This window comes from Equus caballus, chromosome 6 (assembly GCF_041296265.1).
Source record: "Equus caballus isolate H_3958 breed thoroughbred chromosome 6, TB-T2T, whole genome shotgun sequence".
In the NCBI taxonomy this organism is placed as follows: Eukaryota; Metazoa; Chordata; class Mammalia; order Perissodactyla; family Equidae; genus Equus; species Equus caballus.
This window is the reverse complement of record NC_091689.1, coordinates 76062643-76086399: the sequence shown is the minus strand read 5'-3', so window position 1 is coordinate 76086399 and position 23757 is coordinate 76062643. Positions and strand designations below refer to the sequence as shown.

General features: G+C 39.2%; 1 protein-coding gene across 6 annotated transcripts in view; it reads left to right on the top strand.

Annotated features, from left to right (window-relative positions):
• The window catches only part of NELL2 (neural EGFL like 2), a 362368-nt gene that overhangs the window by 222068 nt on the left and 116543 nt on the right, over positions 1 to 23757 (top strand). For all 6 annotated transcript variants that reach the window (XM_023643416.2, XM_070271280.1, XM_023643415.2 and 3 more), the window contains one exon: positions 3900 to 4025. In XM_023643416.2, coding sequence (XP_023499184.1) covers positions 3900 to 4025 — 126 coding nt within the window. The remainder of the gene's footprint in view (positions 1 to 3899; positions 4026 to 23757) is intronic.

Genomic DNA, 23757 nt, shown 5'->3' with positions numbered 1-23757 from the left:
CATCAATATGACTGCAAATCCAGTAAAGTGACTTGGACACAGAAAACATTCAATAAATGTGTAGAGAAGTGAACTGAATTGTGAGGATTTGACTCATTACATTTTTGAATTGAGATTTGGAACTAAAATATACCCTGGACTAAGTTTTGAACGTGATTTTCCACCAGATTACTTTTTAGTCATGCCATTTTTGTGCCTCTGAGTACCTACACGTGTAAATGGAAATGGCGTTTGTGTAGCTTTGCAGTTTCAGGAGGTAACTGCAGCTCTTTGGGGAGTTCCTCTTCTGAAGGTGGGACACGGAAAATTAAAAACAGCAATTGACAGTTGCAGTGTTGAGATATTTTTTGGTATTTTACCTCTTTTTCCTTCACAATACTGCTCCAGGAAGCAGGCCTGACACTTTATATCTCTTGGCCATGAATCCGGTATTTCTCTGTGATCCAAATCATACAAGTTCTTTAAAAGGCTTCACATTAAGTTCCTCATTTTTGCTTTACGACCCTTTGTTGAGTTTTCTCTGACTGCATACTAGCTCAAAAGTAAAACATCTAGAGGAAAATTGGACAGTCAATGTCCCGCAACAGTCTAGCAATCAACAACAGTGAGAGACAGTATTAGAAAGCCAACTTACCTTTGCACAAACTATCCCTATTTATTTCATAAACCAAATTATTCAATAACTTTTGGCTGTAAATAGGGTCACATTAACAGAAATAACCTGAATTTTCTGGCTCTTTGCCCCACCTCCTCCTGAAGGACTTTAGTGTGCTCAAATTTCCCGTTCCTTAAGTGTTCTTGGGAGGGATCTGGAGCTCCTCATACGTACTTATAGTGTGACTTGCCAGTCTGGTGGCTACTCTTGCTGGGGCCGGCTTCCTTCTCCAGGATGCTCTTGGAGAGAGGGACAGTGCCTTCAGTAGCTGATGCTTGCTCCAGCTGAGACCCGCCCCTGCTCTAGGCACTGAAGCTTCTTCCTTGACTCTACCAGAAACTATGGTCTCTCACTGGGAACTACTCTTGTTTTGAGGAGGGGCCACAGTGTACTCAGAATAATTCTTCCCTCTGATAACTAAGATGTCCTCACTGAGTTATGCTCATTATTTTTGGCTCTTTCATCCCCGAAGGTAAATGCTTCATGCCTTTGTGCATATGGACTTCTTGCTGACCTCCAGCAAGAATGGACCTCCAGCTCATAAGCTTAAGCCCAGGGGACTCTTGCTATGGCTTTCCCAGTAACTTTCACTTCTTTTGCAGCGTCCTCTCAGAGGGGCTGGGTTAAAGTCTATTGATCCAGCTGAGCACATTAATAATCCCATATGATTCCTATAATGATCTTAAGACCTTGGAAGCAAATGAGTTTTCATATTCCCCTGGGTGCTTGTCATTTGAATTTTAGACTATAATTGAATGTGATACTTTCCTTGCACTGCTGTACAAACATTTAGAAGTAGAAGTAGGTATCATGAGAAGACTATTATACTAGAATCCAGAAAATCTGAGAGCCATTCTAAGATCTTCCTTTAACTAGCCCTGAAGCATTTATTCATTCATTCTGTAGTATTTATTGGCCCCATAATGTCCTAGACACCCTACAAGGTATTTGGATACAAAAATTAATTATATATTCAGTAATTGTTAACCTTGGTTATGCATTAGACCAGGGCTCATCAAACTATGGGCAAATCTGATTCACCATCTGTTTTTGTAAATAAAGTTTTATTGGAACATTGTCAGGCTCATTCATTTACATATTGTCTATAGTTCTTTTCATGCTGCACTAGCAGACTTAAGTAGTTATGACAGAGGTCTTATGACCCCCAAAGCCTAATATATTAGCTATCTGGCTCTTTACTAAAAAATTTTGCTGACCCTTGCATTAGACTCATCATGGTAAAGATTAAAAAAAGAAAAAATCATTGCCTGTGTTCCACCACAGATAATTAAATTAGAATTTGGAGTAGGGGTTTGGGAGTTGGCTCAAGAACTTGTTTTTGTTTGTTATCTTTTTTTGAGGAAGATTAGCCCTGAGCTAACATCTCCCGCCAATCCTCCTCTCTTTGCTGAGGAAGACTCTCCCTGAGCTAACATCCGTGCTCATCTTCCTCTACTTTATATGTGGGATGCCTGCCACAGCATGGTGTGCCAAGCAGTGCAGAGGTCCATACCAGGGATCCAAACTGGTGAACCCCAGGCCGCCGAAGTGGAACATGAGGACTTAACCACTGTGCTACAAGGCTGGCCAAAGAACTAGTTTTTTTCCTTTTTTTCCCCAAAGCATCCCAGATCAATATAATGTTCAGCCAGAGTTGAGACAGTAATAGATGATCCCTAACCTTGAGGAGTATATATGGCTTATTGGGGGGAAAGCAGCTTGCAAATATTAATAAAAGTACAATTGGTGAATCTGTAATGGAAACATTTATAAAGTCCCAAGGGAGCACTGCATAGGCAGCATTTTACCTCACTGGGGACGTTTTCACAGCGAGACATTTAAGCGGATTCTTGAAGGATGAATCCACTGGTGGGCAAGAGCCACTGGGCGTGGTGATAGGGAGAAAAGGAGTAGAGGGAACAGCATATGTAAAGGCATGTAGGTATGAAAGAGCATGGCCCATCCTAGGAATGATGAGAAGCTCACTGTGGCCAGAACACTGAGAGAGGAGAAAGGTATGAAGTCATAGGATATAAAGCTGGCAAAGTAAGTGCCAAACTGGAAGGGCTTTATATGCTAAGAGGTTTGGAATTTATTGTGTTGACTTTTATTTAGAAGCTGAATGAGAAATTGAGTCTCTTTAGGCCTCAGTTTTTCCATCTGTAAAATAAGTATTTAGCTCAGATGACTGCCTGGAGCCCTCTATCTCTAAAATATAGCTTCCTGAGATTGTGTTAGTTACTTCTTTTGACACTATCAGGAGTGGGAATATAGTTGAGGTTACATGAATAGCAAGACTCCTGTGGCAGGGGGTCACCTATCTCCTATAATTGATCCATTTCTCTTAATCGTACTAATGAGGGAAATGCTACTTTGTGGATTCATCACAAAGATTTGAGAAAGCAGACTTCTGGAAAAGAAATACTTTGCCTGGTCAGTGCATTAAGGCCTTTAATAAAGAGTATTACATAATGATAAAATAGCTGTAAAATACTTTATGTTCCATGCAGACAGGTAAAATACTTTATGTTCCATATAAAATGGGGACAGTTTTATTATCAAAATACACATTCTTCCCTATTAGTTTTTGTGCCTATTCTGGCTTAGCATCTGCAAGTCTTTACACTCAAACTTTGTGTGAATTACTATGGGAGTTCCTCAATATGATATCTTATTTTACTGTTTTACAATTTCTCATTTATGTCAGGTCTCCACATTATAATTTCATCTCTGTTCAGATGCTTACCGGGGTAGCTATATCTCTTCTTGTATCTCTAATAAACTACATGTGATTGATTTCATATCTTTAAGTGAAGTTACTCGAGTTCTGGTATGTATTGAATGCTTTATTAACCTCCTGCAGGGTCTCCCCAAGATGCAGAATAGTCGGTGCATCAAAAAATAATATATGGTAGGCTCAGTAATTGAAGCTTCTAAGACTCAAAGGCAACTCAATCTGTACATTTTGATTCATTTTATCAAACAGGTAGATGAATGCACTTAAAATTTCCAAATATATTTAAAATGATGCAAGACATCTTTGAAACTCCAGCAGGAGCTGTTGGAAAAAACTCTTATGGTTTCTGTCATTTGAACATCAAACGTTCTTATTAGAGATGTTTTGAATCCTTTTTTAAAAATGCTTTTCAATTAGTAATTATTGCCCTCTCCTACCAAAGAATATTACAGAAAATTCTAGAACATTGACCACTGTTGACCTCTTTGCCCTACTTGTTCTTCACAGACATTGATGAGTGTGCTGAAGGGCGCCATTACTGCCGTGAGAATACGATGTGTGTCAACACCCCTGGTTCTTTCATGTGCATCTGCAAAACTGGATACATCAGAATTGATGACTATTCGTGTACAGGTAAACGGTGGCTGTTTATGAAATAAAATCTTTCTATGCCTTAAATTGACTTTTAAAAGTTTCTTTTAACTCTAATTTTTGAAATAAGTATGCCATAAATACTCCCTTCCAACAAAACAAGTCATAAGCTAAAGCAGTTGGTTTTTGATTTGGTAGTTAATTCTGAATCTGTTCTAAGGAAAAAAATACCTGCTTGCTCTGGATAAGGTTTATACTCCCTGTTAGGAAGGTAAAGAAACACGAAAGAACCAAATCAATCTTGCTTATCCCATCTGAAAATTCATCATAGACATTCTAATTTACAGAAGAATCTAAGAGCAATACACATTACTTTATAGTCAAGAACTTTGATCAATAAAAGAAGCCATTTTTGCTTTCATAACCCTGTGTCTCTGGCATAGAAATTATGTATACTGCAGAGTAATTACCTTCCATAGTTGGTAGAATTGCAGTTTTTTCCTTTCAGTTTCAGATAATTTGAGTTATAATTTCCTCATGATCATAAAATTTTGGAGATGGAAGAATTCTTAAAGATAATCTAGTCCAGGGGCTGGCCCCGTGGCCGAGTGGTTAAGTTCACGCACTCTGCTTCGGTGGCCCAGGGTTTGCCAGTTCGGATCTTGGGCACAGACATGGCACCACTCATCAGGACATGTTGAGGCGGCATCCCCCATGCCACAACTAGAAGGACTCACAGCTAAAATATACAACTATGTACTGGGGGGGATTTGGGGAGAAAAGGCAAAAAAAAAAAAAAAAAAGATTGGCAACAGTTGTTAGCTCAGGTGCCAATCTCTAAAAAAAAAAAAGATAATCTAGTCCAATACCCTAACTTTCACAAATTGGGAAACCGAGGCTCAGGGAGATTAATCACCTTGCTCATGGTTATATGGTTAGTGAGAGGCAAACAGAGGCCAGAAGATAAGCCTCTTTATTTTTAGCTCTTATATTATTCACCATTATTTTAATTTGAAACCATACAAAAATAAATAAGGGGAAAACATTCATATTTATGTAGAAATACGTTATTCGATTTATAATGTTCAGTAATTAAAATGCCTTTCTTATAGATTATTTCAATTCATTACCTTCAACTCCAAGAGAAATTTTTCCCCTACAGATCTTATAATAAGAATCCTAAATCAGAAGTCAGCAGAAGAAATACAAATCACATTTTCTGGGTCTCTGACTCTGTTGTCCAGTTACACTAATGATTCACTTGTGCCATTTGCACCAATGATTCAGCAGTTTGTACTCTTCTAAACTCATTAATATAATTTTCCTTCCAGTGAGAGTGTTATTTTTTTCCTAATTACTGCTTTGTAATCTCTCTCCTTCTCACATCCTTTCTTGTTTTCATAGAGGAAAGTGTGATATACCTAAAAGGAAAGAAAAAGAGAGGAAGGGTGGGAGGGGCGGAGGGGAAGATGGAAGGAAGGAAAGGGAGTGAGCGAGAGAGGGAGGGAGGGTGGAAGGAAGGAAAGAAAAAAAAGACAAAGAGAAGGGAAGGGAATGAAAGGGAAGGAGTCAGTTCACAACAGCCAAGATGTTAGAAGCCCATTCTTCAGTATCTCTGATTGCAAAAATAACAATTTTTATGCAAAACAAAGTTTTTTGATTGCTTATCTGGACTAATGGCTTTCTTGGTTCACTCACATAAGCATTAATTAAATTGGACAAATCTTTTTGAGTCTTAGTGGATATCTCTTCTTGGAACTGGTCTTGTGTATTGGACAAAGAATAAAATATCTCTAGAAAGAAAGATGGAACCAAGAATTTTGGAATTACCAAAGAACAAAGATGTTCTGAGTAAAGAGGCATTCATTTCAGATCCTCCTGATATGTCTCTCTGCTCTAATTATTACAACTAAAAAGAGGAGTTCTGATTTTTTTGGTGTCTATTGATAAGCTTGTAATCTTCCCACTGGTGTGCAAATATTTGGAGAGGGGATAGGAGAATGGCAAGGGTAGACAGGTAGAATGGGGGTAATGGTCTTGCCCAGCTTAGGAAGTAAATGGATCCTTTGGGGCAGTGGATGTCAAATGGGGGCAATTTGCCTTCCCACCTGCCAGAGGCTATTTGAAAATATCTGGAGACCTTTTTGGTTATCACAACTGTGGGAGGGAGGGGGTTGCTACTGGCATCTGGTGGGTAGACGCCAGGGATGCTGTTCAACATCCTGTAATATTATTATTAGGTTAACTATCCTCTTGAGGAAATGTCTTAGTTTTCTGGGACCCTTTCCACTGGGAGCTTTTCTCTGATTACTTTCCAACTGAGTCATTAATCTTTATCCTGCCCAGGACGTCTAGTACAAGACAGCCTCCCTTCTAACAAAGAATTCCATGACTCAAAATGTCAATAAAACCAAGGTTGAGAAATTCTGCCTGAGGATCACCCAATCAAAATTGTAAGATGTACACTTTCTTTTTATCTTTCCCTCTTCCTCTTCAAGATTCTTTTAGGCCCCATATAGTGATGGCTTCTGTTACTTCTTATGGTATCCACTGTCCTTTTATTGGCTTTTGGCAACAAAATGGACCTCTTCTCAGTAGGGCCCACTTTCCCCCAAGCTCTTCCCTCTCCTTTCTTTTATGAAAAATCTGTTCTTAGCTTAACCTAGGAGAATGAGTCTCCAATGGTGAGATTGCAGGCCTCAGCAGAGGTGGCAGAGGGGATTTCTTAGGGCCTCTCAATTGACACTATCCTGATGCTTTCTCAGTATGCTTTCTACTGACCCTGACTGCTGCTGTTATTCCAGGACCTTCTGATGCTGGCTTTGGTCCATGTCACACATCACAGCAGGTCCATAAATTGTCTAAGCACAGGAAATTCTATTAGGTACTTGATTTTTGTTGTTAAACAAAGAGCCTCCCTTGGTGTTCCCCAAGGAGGAACTGAAAGTACTTTTCACTTCTGAAAGTACTTAACTTTTTATAGCATTGAATACCCCTAGTGCTTACATTTTATGGTCTTATAATATTGTAGTCACTTTTTCTCTAACATGGTCAATACTGATTTTTTTTTTTAATCGTTGCTATCATCCTGTTTGTCAGGCTTGTTTAGTTTGGTGATTATGGACAAAGAGCAGTGAATTTTATGATGATATTAAGTTCTCTTCACTTTTCTTTATTGCTGTTGGTTTCCTAGCATTTAAGAGTCTTGGATGCTTTTGTCATACACCAAAGGTTAGAGAGAAGGGTGTGCGACTGGACAACTGAAGCAAAGATTTTAAATCAGTTGTAACCCATGCATGCTCCCGCCCCAAATAGCTGCCTTGTTTGTGTTTCTTTAAAGTTCCCTATCTAGTAATGCTAGAAAAGGTAATTGGTCTAAAGTGTTTAAAGAGATGATATTTTGGAAAGGCAGCCATAACATTATTCTTTTTTATTCTGCATTCTTCCAAAAACAATTTAAGTTGAAGCTGGCAATTTATTGTATGGATGAACAAGAACTTTTTTTTATCAGCTATTTAAAAATAGTTCTCAATGGATTTATTAAAATCTCAAGTACAGAACAAGACAGATAATTCAATGTGTGTGTGTGTGTGTGTGTGTGTGTGCGCCATCATAATTACTGGCAAATAGATAGTAAAGGAAGTAAGAATATGGTGGACAATGGCAGAGAGAATAGGGAGCCACAAAAACCCCAGGTCAGAGAGAACAACGATTACAAATAAGAAGTGAAAACATGCATATCAGCTTTCACAAAAAAAATCCTAAATAAATGAGGTTATTTTTGTTGTCCACTGCTTTGGCACTATCTTTAGTAAAAAGCCTAGCACAGATGAAATCTTTAATAAATGTTAGCAACTACTGTTGTTGTTTCTATTATGATTGGACCAACTGTCCTCTTGAGGAAATGTCTTATTTCCTTGGGGCCCTGTCAGCTGGGCACTTTTCTCTGGTTCCTTTTCAACTGAGCTATTTTTTGTAAAACAGGTAGCTTTGCTGGAGCAGTGGATTCAACGCGCTATTGTTCATTCAACTGTACTTACTATGGCCCCTGAATAGCGGCATTAAAAGAGAAAGGGACACTTGGCGTAACTGAATAGCACTTTCTCTGGAAGTTAGAAAAACGCCTCCCATAGGAGGGTTTGTTATACCCCCTAGGATGGGGGAGGCCCCTCTTGTTCTGGAGATTGGGTGTTAGATTGGGGTACCGTGGGGTTAGATGCATGCATCCAGGGCCCGACTGTGCGTACTCATCTGTGTGGAGGATCTGATCTCTGAAGAGTTAGTGAGTCTGCTCAGTTCTCAAGCAGGGCCGATTTGATGAGCCTGGCTGCTTCTCTGTGGATTTCTTTTCTAAAGAATCACTATTAGCAATCAGACAATCCTACCATCTGGCCACTAGTTGCTATGACTATTGGGAGGGACTTTTGCATTTTTATGAACAACCACTTCAAATTTTCTTTTCCTGGAATGAGCATTGCAAAATATAATAAAATTGCGGTATATTTCATAAAACATGAAAATCAGACAACTTTACATTTTACAATTTAAAATATGGCCCCTAAACATTAACAACGCCTCATTCATCTCCTGTAGTTCGCTATGTATTATTACACTGTGTAGTTCTTATTGAGTAATTTGAAAATATAAACATGGCCTCAAAAGCAAATTAAAAAACCAAGCCCCAGGACTCAATTAATCGTGAAAAGCTATTTTTAAACAAACATAATCAAGAAAGCATCTCTAGAAGAATGTGTACTGTGGTTACCCGGAGAGGGTTAATGCTTAGAAAACTTCAGGCCACGTTTGGAAAACTCAGAGAGAACAAGTGTGACGTGTCTGCACAGTTAGTGAGGAGGCCAAGGCAATGTGCTTATCTCTTTTCTGAAACACATATGTGCACGCATACAATTAGCAGTCGGCTCAAAATGGAACAGGCTCAAAGGCTCAGGGAACCGAATTGCCTTTTTAAAGATGAAAAGCTTAGAAAGGAGTCTGTGCTATCTGACTCTGTCAGTGAGTGGGGGAAGCATACCAGCTCCAGTATAGCGGTTTCCAGGCTTGTCAGAGCCTTTATCCAGCATCTCAGTATAGCCGTCATATCCGTGTATCACTTCCAGCCCGGCCATGGTTTGATCATCAGAGCGCCTAGTGGTGTGTGTCCACACGAGCCTGCCTCTGTGCAAGCTCACCTGAGCACTGAGATGCTGGGAGCCGCCTCATTAGCCACCCTTACCTTCTCTGACTTGGTTATTCAGTAAACCCTAATTCACCTTTGTTCCAAATGGATGTATTATTTGAGTTTTATTTTGGGATTTTTGTGAAAAGCGTAGAGCAGAAAACTCATATAGAGGAATAAAAAGATTATACATGCCAGGAGTGTAATCATAGCAGTGTCTTAGCAACAGACACCTGTGGAGGACAGGATTATTGAAGTGGAAGCTCAACAGATGCCTTTCATTTCCTTCCTTGATTGTTGGCTCTGACACGTTAGCTGGAATGAAAGTTTGACTGTCCTTGCGCCTCCTCACCATTCAAGTGCTCCACAGAACGGAGTTCATCTTCATGTTCTGCTCCCGATCTAACATCACCGTGAGTGTGTAACCCCTTGGTAGCATCACTTTGTCTTGGTGCTCTCCTTTCCTCCCAGCCCAGGGTGTCCTCGGTTTGGGCACTGAGGGTGAGTTTCTTCTCTCAGATCAGGGCCTTGTCCCTCCTGTGTGCTGCTGCTGGGGCAAGGCCAAGCCACACTGACTGCTCAGATAGTGCTTCCCTGTCTGTCTGTTGCCACCTATTTTAGTGATTTGTACTTTCTTCCCATATCACTTCTTTTTTTTTTTGAGGAAGATTAGCCCTGAGCTAACTACTGCCAATCCTCCTTTTTGAGGAAGATTAGCCCTGAGCTAACTACTGCCAATCCTCCTTTTTGAGGAAGATTAGCCCTGAGCTAACGACTGCCAATCCTCCTCTTTTTGCTGAGGAAGACTGGCCCTGAGCTAACATCCATGCCCATCTTCCTCTACTTTGTACATGGGACACCTACCACAGCATGGCTTTTGCCAAGCGGTGCCATGCCCGCACCTGGGATCCGAACCAGCGAACCCTGGGCTGCTGAGAAGTGGAACGTGCGAACTTAACCACTGCATCACCAGGCTGGCCCCATTCATATAACTTCTGATACCATGTAAGAGGCTTCCTTTTACTTAAAGTTCTTTTATCAAAGGCAATGACATTGTATTAGTTATCTCCTGCTGCATAGCAAATAAGCCCAAATTTAGCAGCTTAGAATAACACACATTTATTGTCTCACAGTGTATGTGGGTCAGGAGTCTGGGCATGGCATAGCTGGGTCCTCTGCTTCAGGGTCTCTCAATCAAGATGTCAGCCAGGGCTGGGGAAGGATTCGTTTCCAAGCTCACCTGTATGATTGTTGTTGGATTCAAATCCTCACTGACTATTGTCTGTAGGTTGTCCTCAACTCCTTTGCCACGTGGGCCTTTCCAACATGGCAGCTTACTTCATCAAGGCCAGTAAGAGAGAGCCTGCTAGCAGGACGAAAACGACCATCTTTTGTAACCTAAACACAGAAGTGACATCCTATTACCTCTACTGTAGTCACTTGGTTAGAAGCAAATCACTAGGTCCAGCCTATACCGAAGGGAGGGGATTACAGAAAGGCGTGAATATCAAGAGGTGGGGATCATGGGGGACCATCTTAAAGGCTGCCTACCATAGACATTGAATATTATATGTAGTTGACTAACTCACTTCAGCTAAGTACTGATTAAGAGCACCAGATTGCGGAATAAGAGTAAAGAGAGCATAGTAAAAATGTGTTGTGTCAGGACCGTGTGTGAGTGATTGTGAAAAATTCATGAGTTGTCACACATTTCTTTCACTTATCTTTAAATCAGAACTTTGATATGGGACATGGTAGGGTTATTGTCTAATTTACTAGATGGAGATAGTGTAAATGAATCATTACGGTACATTGTGGTACATTCTGTAACAAAGAAATGTTCAGAGAGCTGTGGGGAACCCAGAAGAGGCAGTGAGTAATCTGTCTTAAGCTTGGATATGGGCACACATCACCAAGTGACATTTAAATTGAGGTTTTTAAGGATGAACAGACATTTCAGGAGAGAAAGAAGTGAGAGAAGACATTTCAAGAAGAAGGAAGAGTAGGTACAAAAGTATAGGTTGTTATATAATAGCAAGTTTAGTGTGAGTGGAATTGTAAGAGATAAAGTCAGAAAATTCTGTAGAAAAAATTCTAAGACACATTTTATGGTGTCTAAAACATTTCAGTCAGTGTGCACATTCTAATTGAGATGTGCACATTGAAGTGTTAATGCTTTATTTTGTTTTTGTTTTATGTTATTTTTCTTTTTGCTGAAAAGTTGTTTATTAAATTGATGATACTTCTAACAATTAATGCAGACCAAGAACCAAGATGATAATGATATTCCATTTCAAAGGAGACTGAATGCCTTGTTGATATTCTTGGAACTCTGTGAAAGCAAACTTTCAGTGTGGCCTAATGAGAACTTATTATAGAATTTTTCTAAAGTAAAATTGTAACCATTACCTGAGGCATATTTATACAAAAGATTTGCGTATACATATCCATTAAATGTTATGAAATACAACAACAACAACAACAAACAACAAAAACAAGGAGACAGGAGAGCCAGCCCTGATGGCCTAGTGGTTAAAATTTGGTGCTCTTACCACTTCAGCAGCCGGGGTTCATTTCCTGATTGTGGAACCATACTACCTGTCTGTCAGTTGCCGTGCTGTGGTGGTAGCTCACACAGAAGAACTAGAAGGACCTACAAGTAGATATATACAACTATGCACTGGCACTATAGGGAGGAAAAAAAAAAGAGGAAGATTGACAACAGATGTTAACTCAGGGCAAATCTTCCCCTGCAAAAAAAAAAAAGAGAGAGAGAGAGAGAGAGAGAAAAGAAATGGCTAAGAGATCAATAGAACCTCTCTCTTCAGTTTGTCCAAATTAAATCAGTCTTTTCCCTGGCTCCCTCTTCTCTATGAACGTGTGGTATTTTAGCTTGTGGATAATAGCTCATTCAGGCTTCTTAGATTTGAGTCTTTGTTCTGTTATTTACTATCTGTGATCTTGAGCAATTTACCTAACCTTTTAGCCTCGGTTTTTTTCATCTTTAAAATGGAGTGATATTACATACCTTAGATGCTGTTTGCAGAATTAAATGAGATGAGGCATGCAAAATAATTAGCATGACAGCTGGAACATAGTAAGCACTTAATAAGTAATAATTGTCATTATGGTTGCTATTTCTGGTAGGTAGAATAATGACCCTCCAAAGATGTCCCCATCCTAATCCCCAGAACCTGTGAATATGTTAATTTACATGGCAAAAGGGACTTTGCAGATCTGATTAAGGTCAGAGACCTTTAAGTGAGATTATTCTAGATCGTTCAGGTGGGCTTCATCAAATCACATGAGTCCTTAACAGAGAAGAACCTTTCACAACTCTTGTCAGAGAGAGATGTGACCATGGAAGAGTGGTCAGAGAGACACAACATTACTGGTTTGAAGATGGAGAGAGGGCCATGAGCAGAAATACCCTCTAGAAGAACAGTCTCTAGAAGCTGGAAAAGGCAAGAAAACAGAGCCTCCAGAAGGGAATGCAGCTCTGTGGACATCTGAATTTTAGCCTGGGAGACCTGTGTCGGATTTCTGACTTATGGAACTAGAAGTTAATGAATTTATGTTGTTTGAAGCCATTGAGTTTAGAGCAATTTGTTATGGCACAATAGAAGACTAATACACTGTTGTTATTAGCTGATACTGTTGAGTTGTCCAAAACTGTACTTAAAAATGATTCTCAGTTCCTATCTCTTTCCTAATTGTTGAGGAGCAACCATTCAATTCTCATAGTTCCAGAGCAAGTCTTGTGGAGAGAGTATGGAGAGTTAGAGGGATAGTCTGTTAAGGAGAGTGGGGATCCAGTTCATATTTATGCCCAAATTCCTCACTTTAGTGATTGAGTTGCTTTTTTTCATATTTGGTTTTGGTGTAAAAGTTAGGGGTGCTCATTATTTTTAAAACATCTTCCTAATCTGCTTCCAGTGAATATAAACACACATGCAAACACACAAAATCACACAGAAATATACTATACGTTTACCCAAAACATAATAAATCTAATGAAGATGTAGTTCATTTCTCATCTGCCTCCTTTTTAAAAGATTCTACACTTAATAACATGAAGGAGATTGGCAGACAATAATTTTGAAAGCGCTATTTAAAAAATTCGTTTTGTCGGGGCTGGCCCCGTGGCCGAGTGGTTAAGTTCGTGCGCTCCGCTGCAGGCAGCCCAGTGTTTCATTGGTTCGAATCCTGGGCGCGGACATGGCACTGCTCATCAAACCACGCTAAGGCAGCGTCCCACATGCCACAACTAGAAGGACCCACAACGAACAATATACAACTATGTACTGGGGGGCTTTGCGGAGAAAAAGGAGAAAAATAAAATCTTAAAAAAAAAAAAAAAAATTCGTTTTGTCCACTTAAGTGGCTGTTGGGGGATCGCCGCTACTGTAGATTTTTGGAATGGAATGCAGGTTGTTGAGAATGACCTGATTCAGGGAGGCTCCATGCCAGCAAGACTATATCTGAGTCACAAATTAGCGACCTATGGACCACAATTGGCTCTCAGTGGTATATATTTGGCTTTTGGGGCATTTTAATGATTCAACATTTAAACAGTCAAAAGATTTCATTATGAAAATTTGGACTTCCAGCCCCATTTCCAGATTGTTCTCCATTAATTCTGGATCTTCCTTGCTGCACCTGAGCTATCAAATGCAGCTGAATAGTAGCAACCCTCTTGAAGACGAGGGTCCTTCTAGTTCACCAGTCTCCATCTCCCAGTCACTGAGACTCAGCGGTTCCAGTAAGAAAACACTGAATACCGGAATTCTTATAGCCAGTCTGCCTCATCCATTTACTTTATCTGTTTGACTATGAACTGGTGTACTTTTAGTCTACAAGCTATGATTTATAGTATTAAAGTGGTCATAAATATGGTCGTCTTAAGCCATGGAGATTTTACTACAGAAATAATGTCAAAGGTTTGGCTTCTTTATGAGTCGTGTCCCTACTGAATCCATAAATCACGTTGAAGTAAACCCCAGAAGAACCATGAGACACTTGAGTAAATTTTGAATTCATCTGTATTGGATTTCCTTGTAAAATTAAATTATAATAACTTTAAATAGTAAAGTCGCAAGCAGAATATGTATGCCATTATAGTGTAGTTTCAGATATTTGGTCTATTTTAAAAACTCCTAAAAATTTAGTTCATTGGGAAGTTTGGAGCAGAACCAAATTGTTTAGACCAAAGAACACACAGAATTTGTTGATAAACCAGAAAAGGTCCATGGAAGTAAAACTGTTGAATACTGGACGTTGTTTTGTTTTCTAATGGCCAGTCTATTCTTTGATAGATATAATATCTTTCAAAAGGGGGTAGCAGTCAATGTCTTGTAAGGAGGTGACAGGATATTACATAGAATGTAAACACCACCTGGATTTAGTTTGCAGGATTTCCTCTGTGAGTTCATCAGTGATTATTATTTGCAAGTCTCTGAAAGGGGATTTGGGTCTGGGGCTGTAAGCTTTAGCTTGGCTGATGGTTTTGCTTTTGTTTGACTTCTCTTTGCCCACACTACCATTAGTGGTATTACTCCTCCTTTAGAGGTAAAGCTTTCCACATTTCTATACAGAATCTTTTTTGTGTGTGTGTGAGGAAGATTAGCCCTGAGCTAACATCTGTGCCCATCTTCCTCTACTTTATATGTGAGACGCTTACCACAGCATGGCGTGCCAAGCAGTGCCATGTCCACATGCGGGATCCAAACCGGCGAACCCCGGGCTGCCAAAGCAGAACATGCGCACTTAACCTCTGCACCACCAGGCCTGATGAGTCCAGGGATAAAGAACTGATAGAGCGTAGTGGGAAAGGGAAGAGCCCTGTGCAGCTGCCTACCAACTGTCCTTGTGATCACAGGCAACTCTCAGCTTTTCTGAATCTCACTTTTCTGTCAGCAAACAGGGGGAAAATATGATTTGTATGTAGTCAAGGCTCTTAGCTACAATAAATGGAAAAACTCTGGCTGTCTTAAGCTTAAAGAAAGAACTTTCCTGGAAAGGTGTAAGTGGCTCAAAGTATATACGTAAAGCTTGAAGAGCACTCTGGAAAACGTGCATCGCTGAAGACTTCGAACTGTTAACAGTTTTCTCAGGATGGGGCAATCATAGGATGTTGTCATCCCCGCTGCTGGGGGCCACTGCAGGATGCTTTTTGGGGACATACAGCACTGAAAATGAATTCTGGCTATCTCTCTGCCTTCCAGTCACCCACTCTACATTGAGAATTCCTGGCAGAAGTGCGTGGTTGTCTTAGCTTATGTCACACGGCTGTGTATTTGCCAAGTGGCAGGAGATTGGCTGGGGCGGAAGTGTCTTGTCTTCTTTTGGCTTCCATAGTGGGAGGAGCACCTGGCCTGCTACTTAGACTCACACAGTGGATGATGTTTCCAAAATAGAGGACTGATTGAGATCCTGGATAGGCAGGAAAAAGAAAGAGAGAGAGAAAGAAAAAGAAACATAGAAATCTACATTGTCCTCATTCCTTAATCTGCTTGGTGGATGTGGTTTCTATGGTACGACTATATATATAAAAGAATGGTGAATACTTTTCAAAGCACTATAAAAATATAACACGGCATTATTACTGTTCTTACTGTCACTATCTAAGTTCAAACCTTCATTGTTTTTTACCTGGACGTTTTAGATATACTACTGACAATCTCACTGTCTGTAATTTTTGCCTCTTTATTATGACCCCAACTTTGTCATCAGCTTTATCTTCCAATCCAGTGTAGTCATTTCCCTCACTAGAAACTTCAATGACTTCTCTTCGCCCACAGAGTAACACTCACACAGCTCAGCAAAGTAGTCTATCTTTCCAACTTCATGTCCAACCATATCCTTCTACAAACCACAGGCTTCTTCTGCTTTGCAAAACTCTTATAGTAGAACTTGATAAGGTACCACACTGTAATGCAAAACCTGATAAGGTTTTTGTTGTTAGTTCCTCAAGTGGATTCCGACTTTGCCCAGCCTTTTTGTGCCATCCTCTCATCTGCTGATACTGTATCAGGCAATGCTTTGCTGCTATTCACAGGGTTTTCATGGCCAATTTTTTTGGAAGTGGGCGGCCAGATCCTTCTTCCTAGTCTATCTTAGTCTAGCAGCTCTGCTGAAACCTGTCCACCATGGGTGACCCTGCTGGCATTTGAAATACTGGTGGCATAGCTTTCAGCATCACGGCAACACACAGTCACCACAGTATGACAACCAACAGACTGGTCATGTGTTTCCCTTGACCAGAAAATGAACCCAGGCCATGGCAGTGAGCGTGCCAGATCTTAACCACTGGACCACCCTTGATAAGGTACCACACTATCATACAAATGCTGATACAATTGACTCCGACCCCCGTTCTCAAACTGGGTAAACTAAAGGTCTTAGCCTTTTAGGGGGTTGGGGGTAAGAAGGGAAGGAGGAAGTGACTGACTCATGATCCTCTGAGACTTCGGCAGTTCAATTCAGAGCATATTTTGCTTTGCCAGGATTCAACAGAGAGCATGTCCCAAAGCCTTCTAGCAGGAGAAGGCTTCAGTGTTCCCAGCATGTGTCAGTTGCAGAGGCTAGCCCTCTAACCCTCCCTGTTTGCTTCTGCCCACCTCTCCCAAACAGTGGGGTTACATCCAAACATAGCGACCTGTGCAAGTCCCAGCCGAGAAAACTGAACAGCTACATCAAGCAAAACCAGGAGCAGCAGCCCCTGTCCCCTGCCCTCCCAGCCACATAATGCATCACACAGTAACTAACTGGACAACCAGCTACAAGTAGTGTTTCTCATTAACCTCATAACATTGCTACCTTTGTTTTACTCAATTACAGTTTTAGACTCCACTTATCCCATTATGGCAGGTTTTATTTTACCATTCTCTGAGACTCTCTTTGCTGATGTGGTTTTTACTGGCCAAAACAGCTTTCTTTACCTTTTTCTTTGCTTGCTGAACTGCTGCTCACCTTCTATGGCTCAGTAAACATGCTCTCACCTGTATGAAGTTTCTTTGAGTCTTCTCATCAGGAAGGGCAAGTTAATTTAGCAGCTAATGGCATGAAGCTCAAGTGGATTCAGTATTTACCTTCCTAGTCACAGTATGACAATTTCAATAGATTTCTTCATCTGCATTTCTATAGCTTTTAATTAAACGTATTTGGTTTTGTAGGTGGTTGTTTACACATCTGTCTTCCTCCCATTAAATTATATGTTATTTGAAGGCAAGTTTTGTGTCTTTTTCATCTCTACACCCAGAGAGTAAAACTTGGTGAGTTTACTAAATATTTCTTGAATCAATTAATTAAAGTTGGTATCCTATCTATATTAGAACGAGAGCAAACAAGTGACTAGCTAAATCTGTGCATTTTTGTGTTTTCGGAAGTAGCTCTATCAATAGAATTCAATAACAGGTCTTACGGGGCCAGCCTGGTGGTGCAGCAGTTAAGTGAGCATGTTCGGCTTCTTGGGAGCCTGGGATTCACTGGTTCAAATCCCGGGTGTGGACCTGGCACCGCTTGGCACACCATGCTGTGGTAGGCATCCCACATATAACGTAGAGAAAGATGGGCACGGATGTTAGCTCAGGGCTAATCTTCCTCAAAAAAAGAAAAAGAAAAAAACAGGTCTTAGAGCTAGACAGCATTTATATGGAATGTATAGCTATCATGTTGTGGATGCTTCCCACGTGCTAGATATTTAATTAAAATAACAACCCCAATGCTGCAGATACTCCTGTTGCATAAATGAGAAAGCTGTGTCTCGGACTTCTCAGATATTTTAAGTGGAAGAACCCTATTCAGATAAGGAGAGGAAAGAACATTTGGCTACTCTCTTCTTCCATCATTTTAAGGAATGCAAAACCATGCCTAGAGTACAAATATGGGAGCCAAACATGTGGTTGTGAATTTTGGCTCTGAGTCTCACCATCCTCAAGTTCGTGTCCATTAGGATATCAGAGCCAATCCAAGGGAGAATTGTATAGGGACCCTGCTACCCACTCCTTGGCATTTCCCTCCACGCTTTTGGTTTTTCGTAATCTCACATCCCTTTTAGATGATTAGAATGCGCATATGCTATTGTACATTGATATGTCCTCTCCAGCAGAATTCATAAAGCCAGGCACTCATTAAACAACTAATTATTGAACACATACATAAGCCGCTGTGCTAATAACAAGAGCTAATGTTTGTGTTTTCTATGTGCTGGACACAAAGCTAAACCCTTTATATACATTTTCTCATTTAGTCTTATTAACCATCTTTCAGATCAGTATTATTATTATCATCCCCGTTTTGCATGCGGAGGAACTGAAGCTCAAGTTTAAGTAACATTCCAAATTCGTAAGTTAAGTAATAGGGCCACTCAGGAAGGAGAAAATTAAGCATCCCACTAGTATTTTGACAGCAATCAAAATAGCTGCCTGGATCAAGAGTGATTTAAAGCTCCATTCATTTATATTTTTCTCTGACTTCTGTCCTTAAGTTGAACTCTTGAATTCATAGTAGACAGTGTAGTTCTGTTCACGAGTGTCACTCTGGAGCCAGACCACTGGGGTGTGAATTCTGGCTGTGCAGCTGAACATGTGAACTTTAGCAAGTTACTAACTCTTGGTGCCCGCATTTACTCTTCTATAAAATGGGAATAAAATAATAATACTTTAATCTCACACTTGATGTGAGGTTTAGATGAGTTAATGTATTTGTAAGACGTTTACAGCAGTGCCTGGCAGATATGTTGGTTTTTTTTTTTTTTTAATATTAATTAACTGCTATTTGGAGGATATGTGCTTGATGCTTTGGATAATACAAATATAAATACCCTTGGGGACTTTATAATTTATGAGAAGAGGTAGAAATGTATTCATTTAATAGTTTAACTGGAATTAATAAGAGACAAAATGAATTGATTGCTAAACAGTTTTAAGCAATGTGCTGTGGCCATTTGCTTGTATAAAATTATAAGGATGGATATGAATACAGAGAAAAAGAAGTGAGGGGGAAAACACTGTCTAGGAGTTAGGAAATGAGGGATGTATAAAGAGACCTATCACTCACTAGCTGGGAAACTCAACCAGCTACTATACCTCCCTGAGACTCTTTCTCTCTTGGTAAAATGGAGAAATTATACCCACCTTATAAATGGATTGTCAGGATTGAAAGTATTAGATGTTTGAGGTGCCTATAACAATGACCATAAAATAGCATATGCTTAACCAGACAATATGAAATTCTATTCTATTATTCAACTATAAAAGACATTATTATACCAAGGAGTAAGTTGGAATTCAGAATAAGAAAACATTTCTCTCCCAATCTAACTCATTTTTGCCTCAGCCATCACCCATTTGCCAAAGTCAAGGATATTGAGGCCACCCTTGATTCCTTGCTCACTCCCCACCCAATTCATCAACATGTCCTTTGTTCTAGTTTTCAAAATAGGAGCTCAAATCCAGACTCTTGTCTCTATCTTCCTCCCATTATACAAATCTAAGTCTCCATATTGTTGTTGCCACCATATTGGTTTTTCAAGTTTGTGCTTGCTATCGCCAATCCATTCTGCACACAGCAGCCAGAGCAATAATTTAAAAGCAAAAATTGGCCCATATTATGCCCTTGCTTATTACAGTGGCTCCCCATTGCAAACCTATGATGTAGTCCCTCCTTGCCTCTCCTGCCTTGTCTCATTCTACTCTATGTCTTGCTTCTCGTGTTTAGTCTCCTTGGTCTGTTCTTACTTCTTGGAAGAAATGCCAAACCTTTTCCTTCTTCAGGAATTATCTATATTCTGTCCCTTTTACTTGGAATACTTTCCCTCCCTTTCCTTTTGCACAGTTGATTCTTTCCCGTCCTTTAAGTTTTAGTTTAAATATTACCCTCCTTTCCCACTCTATCTAACTAGCCTCTTCCTCATCCCGTGTGGCTCTCAATCACTTCAGCTGCTATGTTTCCTTCCTAACCTAATGCACACAAACCTTCCTTGAGTTTTTCTTACTTATTGCCCGTCTTTACCCAGCTCCTGTAAGCTCCACAAAGACAGGGAAAATGTCTGCAGGTTCTGCATTGCTCATCACTGGATACCCAGAATGGTTCCTGGAGGAACCATTCTTGATGTTTGGGCATCAGTAGACATTTGAGTCCATTAAATCATTCAACAAATATTTGTTGATTAACTACCCAGAGCGTCAAAGCACATCACATGAGAGTTTGAAAGACTAGAAAATATATTAGGGAGTGTGGAATGCTGTGTATATATATACTTTACCTTGTCTGGTGTAGGATGTCTGTGGCGTTTATTAGTTCCTTTTGGAGACTGGGAATCAAACAGTTCACCAGAAAGCTGAACCTGAATTAAATTAAGACTCTTCGTCCTTTGTCACATCCAGATGCCATCTTGCCTGATTATAATTGAGGAGAAGTTTAGGATATACCTTATAAATACTAGTAGGTGGTGGCCATGGCTGTTTTTCATTTCTTAGTTACATTGTCTAGAATTTACCTCAGATATATTAAATGAAATTAAACTCAGCTACATGCCACACAATGAGCTCATCTCTCCGTCAGCCCTGCTAGCCCCTTAGTCATGTTTATTGCTCTTTGCTAAACCAAACCTATTTTGTGTGTATTTTTTCTTCTACTGCAACATAATGACCTGAATGTGTTATTCCAAGATTATACCTGCAGAGGAATAGAATAGAGTTGTTAGTCTCCCCGCACTGGCCTCTCTATTCATACTCTAACAATAGCAGAATCTTCCTTTGTAACAGTAGTAAATGTAAATTTGAGGCACTTTCAACCCAAATGTTTTCCAGTGTTATTCCTTTCTAGTTTGTCTGTTTTCCAGTATTATTCCTTTCTAGTTTGTCTTATCCTATCAAACATGTCCCTGATTAGATTAGGTTTTCCCTGGTGGATTAAGTGATATTGTTCCAAGTAGAAATTTTTACTCATGTTTTTACCCCTTTCTACAGTCTTCTAAGTATTTTTAAAAGTACAGGCAAGCTTTTCTTTTTAATTTTACAAGGTCTATGTGTCCTTAGGCACATAATAGAACGGTTCCACCAAAATGAATTGGGATAATATTTATCAATAAAAACACTACTGAAATTCAGGGGAAAATAAACACACATATTTGAAAAAGCTTGGCATTGGTAAATTTAAATATACTACATTTACTTGAAACCCTAAATTTCCTGCTTCCCTATTGCTACATGTTTTCTTTTATATATGTATCATTTTTTTTCTGATACAGATGTAATAGATGCACCCAGTAATATAAATACAGAAAAGTCCGAAGAAGGAAGAAGGAAGGAAATTAAAACCCCCTAGTATCTCATCTCCTAGAGATACTGCTGTTATTATTTTAGAAATAACTTTTTACTCATTTATCTATGCATGCAATGCATGTGTACATTTTTAAGTTAAATTGGAATCATACTATATACTGTTTTTCAGTCTTGCCGCCGACGTGGAGTGTACTGAAACCAACCACTTCGCCACAGGGCTGGCCCCTGTTTTCCAGTCTTTTTAAATGATCAATTCAGTATGAATATTTTCTCATTTGAGTAATATTTCACAACACAATTTATAATGTAAAACATTCTATAAAATATATAAACTGTAATTTATTTAGCCAGTCAAATATGGTTGTAATTTTGAGCTCTTTCCAAAATTTCACTCTTACAGATAATATGTGGTGCAAGAATTTTTGTAAGCCTCTCTGATAATTTCCTTAGGATACGTTTGCACAAAGAGAATTATTAGACCCAAATTCTGCACATTTTAATACTTCAGATCTGTATTATCAAATTGTCCTCTGAAAGTTTGCCCCAATTTATATTCCCACCAGCATTAGATGAGAAGGCTGGTTCTCTGCTCTCATTTACAGTGATACTTTTCCCTTTTTTATCAGTCAATTTCATAGGTTTAAACAAAGATATATCTTGGTGTTTTCAAGGTCTTTTATTACCAATGGTTGTGAACGTTGTTCTATGGTGTATGTATTGGCTTTTTTTCCCCCTTTTGTGAATTGCTTGTTCATATCCTTTGCCCCTGTTATCTATTTTGGCTGTTGATATTTTTCTTATTGATTTCTAATGAATTATATGAGTTTTCAAAGTCTTTTTCAGATTGGATGGCATAATCGTCAGATTAAGAATCATCTAGAAACCCTTGCCTAGATGATAAGCCACAGCCTCTGCTACCTGCCCACACCCACCCCTGGGGACTCATAAACTAAGTCATGGGAAAGTGCAATAGTGACCTCTTTGATTAATTTTTTCTAGCTTCGCAAAAGCCTGTGAATTAGGCAAGGAAGACAATATTATTCCCATTTCACAGAGGAGAAAATTTTGACTCCAATAATTAAGAAACCTGGTACAAGGCATCACAATTTTTAAATACCAGGGCCATGACTAGGTTATCAGATGCCAAATCCTAGTATCTTTCTGCTGCTATAAACACACCTTGCTTGTGTTTATGATTTCCTTTTTCCCTTTTCTCTTTGTTATAATTTATTTTTCCTCACCATTTTTTTAACAACACATCAGCACTAACAAGGACATTCTATTCAACGTGGTTTTAGATTGTCTCTGAAATTGTCAGAGGAGATTGGCTTTATGTCCAACACTGGGTATTGCTTAGATCCCTCACAAAAAGTGAATCATTTCATTATTCTTAATTTTGTCCAGATCCCTTTTTGTCATGAACTCAATTTGATTGAATTTTACATTTAATTTTATTACTTACTCTTAGAAATAGAATGTTTTAATAAATAAGCTGAGGGAAAAGAAATATGACATAGCTGATGAGGAATTAGATCTCCTTTGCATTGTTCCTGCTTCGTACTTTAGATATGTTACGTACTTACACATTTTCCCCACTAATTTATTTTTCATCTAAGAAGATGATAGTATTAAAGTCACCATTTTTCAGAGATATTCTTTGCTTTGTTTTTTTACTAGTGGTGATGGCTCTGTATGGAGCTAGCCATATGCTCCTTCTCAGTTACATCTGGCTCCAAGAGAATGTAGCTATGAGAATTCTGAATAGGATCTAGTATCTGTGGAACAGTTTTTTCCCCTTTATAAAGTAAACATAGTTCTCTCCAATTCTGCTTTTTTAACATCCTCAGTTCCATATTGTCACCCCCAACCCTGCTGGATTCTAAATACATTTGATGAGTAAAAGAAGTATTTGGAAACTAAAATATTCCTGAATAGAAAAACATCCACCTTATTGTTTATGCTCTATTGCAGAGTTCCTGCTTTATAATGTGTTGCACTAAATTTGCCAACCTTGTTCTTCAGATATTTCTATATGAATAATATGTTAACTATATTATAACAAAATACAATCTGGAAGATCATTCAGTCTAATAATGTTTGTTGCTAGGCAACCACGTTCCCAAAATAGCAACTGAAGCAGTGCAATGTCAGCATAAGATATCTAAAAAATGTAGAACATAGAAATTGATTACATGGGTACTGACTTTACAATTTTTGAGTTGTTAATATGGTTGTTTATTAAAGCCAGGGAAAAATGAAATGCTTAATTTAAAGCTTTTAGAAATTCAGGGAGGCAAGATAACTAATTGTT